The sequence below is a fragment of the Odocoileus virginianus genome, chromosome 11, assembly GCF_023699985.2.
Source record: "Odocoileus virginianus isolate 20LAN1187 ecotype Illinois chromosome 11, Ovbor_1.2, whole genome shotgun sequence".
Taxonomy (NCBI): Eukaryota; Metazoa; Chordata; class Mammalia; order Artiodactyla; family Cervidae; genus Odocoileus; species Odocoileus virginianus.
In genome coordinates, this window is record NC_069684.1 from 16,572,007 (window position 1) to 16,577,022 (window position 5,016).

Below are 5,016 nucleotides of genomic sequence, written 5' to 3' on the forward strand. Positions count from 1 at the left end.
TGTACTTCGTTCTTCACCATTCTTTCTTCCTTATACTCAGCTGGCTGTTACCAATACCTAGGCCTCTGTCTTCTGAGGTGCATTAGACACTAGTGGAGTCATAGATAAATGAAACTGATGGGCTAATCCATGCTAGAATGCGAATGGCCAACACCAGCTCACTGGAGTCACTCCTCTCGACAGAACCAGCATTTCAGGGATTACACCTTAATTTCTTTTATCAGTTAGAGATGGATCACGGGAATATGAATTTTTCAAGGATATTAGACCTTACGCATTTGGAGTAAAGAAGTCTATGGAAGGCTTTTGGCTCTCTTCTGTGTGGTGGGCTGGCGGTCCTTTCATCTATGAGTGGCAGCAGTCAGGAAGAAGTATGTTACACACAAAAAAATAATTTGGGAAAGAGCGAGGACAAATTGCAACCTGTGAAGACAGGCTACAGTTTGTCTTCCTCTCGTCACCTCACAGTTCAGTGGCAGTTGGCTTGCAGAAGCTTGTGTCCTTTACACAAAGAGAAGCTGAGGGAGCTATAGGCCTGACTGCCCATACCAAGGTAAGCAGATCAGTAACTGAATGTATGAGCTGTAGGGGCACCTGGTACCCTACACCTTCAGAGTATAGTAGGTTGCTGATTTACTTTCATCTTCAGATTCTTATCTAAACTTCTCTTGCAGTCAACTCAATCTTAAACCATATAGGGAAGGTAACTCTGGGAAACATGGCTCAAGCTTAGTCAGGTTGACACAGTACAAAATATCCAGTCCCTAAAGTCAGTATCAAAAGGTAGCTTTTCAGATCCATTTACTGGCCATTAGAGATGCTGATGTGGGGAGACAAATGTGGGAATGTAGAGAGATAAGGAGTGGAGAGGAAGTGAGCTTTCTTGGTGATCCTCAAAGCAAGTCTACAAAAGAACAATAGAAAAGCCAGATAGGTGCAAAATATATTCATGTATACAAATGCTTTAACTATATGTGTCCAGAAAGAAAACCCTGTGATTGGGCCAGAGTTATGTTTGAGAGGTGCTGAAGGACACCTAAGGATTTGTGGGTGCTCAGGCTTCCTCATGAGACCATGGCAACCCCTAGTCCCACTCCATCCTCCTCTCTCCTCTGAGTACTGGGTAGGCAGTCCTAGGGGGAGGAAGCCATGGGAGAAAGGGACAAGTGTGACCAGAAGCACCCCAAGGGCCCTAGAGGGGGCCTCTAAAGGCACGTTCACCAGCTTTCTTCTTTGGCAGAAGCCAGTTAGTTCCCAGTGTTCCAGAATGGAATGGAACAATGAGGCTTTATGCCACTAAAGTCGTAGGCTTGTTTCAAGAAGCATTTCCTCTCTGTGGGGGAGCGGTGGGTGGGGCAAAATGATAAAAGTTGGTGGAAGGCAACTCTATCCAAAGTCCAGACCTTGAGGTGGCCCTAGAAGGACGTGCCTGGGTTTTACTCTTCTCGCCTTCATTAGATCGATTTGTGATTCAATGGGAACCTTTATCGGTCACGTGTATCCAGGGTTGTTCCTACTTGCATATGGACTGTATCGAGCAGTAGTGGTCTCCAAAGCTGTGATATTCAGCAACTCTTTCCCAGATCCTTCTTTGCCTCCCAAGAATAAAGGGAGATGGGCCAGGCTGTGGAAAATGTCCCACGGAGGTTTGCTGAAGATGCTGGCTGGCTCTGGCTTGATGGCGTATGAGATCAGCTGCGTTGAGAGAGGGTTGACACTGATGAACAGGGACCTGCCACCGAGATTCACGTACGCCAAACAGTGGCAGCACCTCACCATGTTCATCCTCCTTACCCTCAATGGCTGTATAGACATCATGAGCAAAAATTTGCTGCCTCAGCGCTGTGTGCCCCTAGAGAAAGGCATCTTGGTGCTGACCTTTTACGTGCTCCTGCTGCTGTTGGCGTCGCATGTCCAGGACTCTGCGGGGGTGGAGCTGCAGGTTCACTCTCTGCTCATCTTGGTGGTGTTGCTGCTGATGCTGGTGTTCACCGCCGAGCTGTGGGCTCCCGATATGTTTCAACTCGCTGTGATTGAGACCTTTCTATTTCAGATGATGGGTTCCTGGCTGGTACAGGCGGGCTTCATTCTGTACAAACCAGTCTCTGGCTACCCGTGGGAGGATGATGACATTAGTGACATCATGTTTGTTACCACCTTCTTCTGCTGGCATGTGATGATCAATGCTTTGTGCCTGCTGGGAATCTATGGAGTGTCTTCCTTTTGGCATCGTTGCTACCATCATAGCTGGAAGCTGATGGGGTCCAGAGAAGCTCCATGTTACATATACTCCAAGAGACCCCTCTACCAATTGCTACAGGAAGTGGAGCAGTCAGAGAAAGATGACCAGGCTCTCCTTTCAAAGAATTCACCCTGAGACAGGGCTTGGAATGCCTGGCTCACTGTTTACCCCATCTACCCCCTTGTGGGTTCTCCCAGACTTGCAGTGTACCCTCTTTGGTCCCTGGTGAAGACATAGTGGCCCTAAAGGAGAGCCACTGGTCTCCACCTGCCAGTGCACCTCCTGTCTCTGAACATCTAAACATTGGGGAGACGAGAAGGGGATGCTGAAAGGATTGATGGGGTTGGGAGATGGGAGGAAGAGGAAGTGCGCAAGGAGAGTCATAGGGGGAGAGAATGCAATAGAAGGGGGGGCTATGAAGGGGTGAGAGGAGAGTCTGTTATTCACCACCAGATGCTTCTCCAGGCACAAGTGACTGTCTGCCTTTTACCTGATGGAATATTGATTTCTCACAACTCAAAACTAGAATCATTCATCTCATCCTGACAAAGAATAGTGGGTACGTCCGCTTACTTAGCAAAGTGGCACCACCATATGGAAGAAAGATACATAGAATTTATAATCTATATTGGTTGAAATGACACTTTGCCAACTCTTCTCTCCGCCACCCCCCACCCCAACTTTCTAATGACTGGCTTCATTTCAAATTCAAATAAATAAAGTAAAACTTTATTAATGTTTTGCTATGGTGACATTTCAAATTTGCAGGCTTAAAACTTTTATAGAATTCAAATGTTCAATCTCTCTCCAACTTCCTCCTTTAGTACTCATATACCAGTCACCATCACTACCACGGTGCATATAATTTACTAGATCCTGTCCCCCTTGGGTTGTGGCAAATTTCACTGTCTTGCATCTCACAGAAAGCCATCCCACAATCACATCTTTGCCATGTTCTTTGGTACCCAGCATAAAAGCCACCTTCATCCCAATCCCACTGAGCACCTCCAAGGAGGCCTTCTCCAAGTCATTCCTACTGACTCCCTTGTTCTGGAACTCCTAAGCACTTATGCTACACCTGCCTTGTTAATTTGCTTACACAGCTGACACTTTGCTTTGTTCTGTTTCTGCAAACATTTTCCCTGAGCAGGTTCTTCCTCACCACCTTGAGTGTAGTCTCCTAAGAGGTAAGGACTTTGTCATAGCCAAGTTACATAACTTCCTATGTATGCACCAAATATGTACCATAGGTGATGCTTAATAAAGGCTTTTTTGCTTCCAGAATTTCCGCATTCCTGTTCCTTCAAAACGTGTTGCTGGACAAACCCAAGGTTCTGGGAACCTCTGGAAGACACCAACAGTCCTAAAGCCTGAGTCACCTCCTTAGCAATGGGCCCACTTTCTTCCTCATTCTTGGGATAAGGAAATCCACTAAGCTGTTTCTGAAATGTTTACTCTGTTATTATTTTTTTAATCCTCACATGTGTTTCTATAAGGAACCTCTAGAAAGCTGAGACTCAGCAGGTTGACTTGTCCAAACCTTTAATTGGTACAAGGCAAAACAGGAATTCAAGTGCAGGTGTGTCTGACTGAAGCCAGTGACTATGTCCTCTGGGCCACGGTGACTGTGCCGATGGCAATGGAAAAGGGAGTGACCCTCAAAATGAAATTGTTGAGGGACCTGCCTGGTGGCCCAGTGTTAAACAATACGCCTTGCAATGCAGGGGACGCAGGTTTGATCCCTGTTTGAGGAACTAAGATCCCACATGCCTTGGAGCAACTAAGCCTGCATGCTGCAACTACTGAAGCCCGTGTGCTCCGCAGCCTGTGTGCCACAACTAGGGAGCGCGTATGCCGCAACTAAAGAGCCTGCGGTGCCAGCAATGAAAGATCTGCATGAGGCAATGAAGATCCCGCTTGCTGCAACTAAGACCCTTCACAGTCAGATAAATAAACTGTTAAAAGAAAGGAAATAAAGGAAGAAAGTCAGCCAGAAAGCCCAGCTGGAGCAAAAGGCATAGTACAAATACTCTATAGACCCCCCAAAGAGTGCGTCTGTCACTTTCTGTCCATGACCACCCCCAAAGTCTCCCCTGGGAGTGAAAGTCTGGCAGGCTTTCAACCTCTAGCTAGGCCTTAAATGTCTGGGCTCAGATCCGAGTGAGGGCTGAGAGTAAGAACTGTTTGTGACCAAATTTTCTGATCCTTGCTATTTCTGCTTAACTCTTGACTCCTAGATTCTTTTCAATTACCTTTTGTGGGGGAACTCCTTTTCTCTTTACCTCTCATACACACTGATGGGAGATAATGAAAAAGCACAGATGCTGCCGGCGGCCTGTTTCTAGTCACTTGAGGTCAAATTTTATAATGATAAACAAACCAAGTAATCAATTAATACCCCCAACATATTATCTTTTAAATATCCAGTGTAGATAATAAACTTGAATGTTATTAATTTATCATATAGTATTTGAGATGTAATAGAGAAGCCTTGAAGGCCCGCTAAGACTTCCTAAACACCTCTAAGGTTATACGGAGAAATTTGCAATTCTCACAAAATTCCACCAGAGGGCACTATATCCGCATCAACCCCAGCCAAGCATCTCATTCTCCAACCCAGTAAACAAGTCTCCCAAGTACCGGTTCAAAAGAAGTGGGGGGAGGGGAAAGGAGGTCAGGAAAAATACAGAACCAAGTATCCAGAAAACATACCCAAGGGCTGTTTGTTTCCTGTTAAAATTTGGCATGCAATTGTGAAATAAACAGGGATTCAA

At 45.9% G+C, this 5,016-nt stretch overlaps 1 protein-coding gene across 1 annotated transcript; it reads left to right on the top strand.

Moving 5' to 3' along the window:
* The first annotated feature begins 1,310 nt into the window (after positions 1 to 1,310).
* TEDDM1 (transmembrane epididymal protein 1) lies at positions 1,311 to 2,553 on the top strand. Its single transcript, XM_070473975.1, has one exon. The coding sequence runs from the start codon at positions 1,475 to 1,477 to the stop codon at positions 2,375 to 2,377; it is 903 nt and encodes a 300-aa protein (XP_070330076.1). The 5' UTR covers positions 1,311 to 1,474; the 3' UTR covers positions 2,378 to 2,553.
* The last annotated feature ends 2,463 nt before the right edge of the window (positions 2,554 to 5,016 follow it).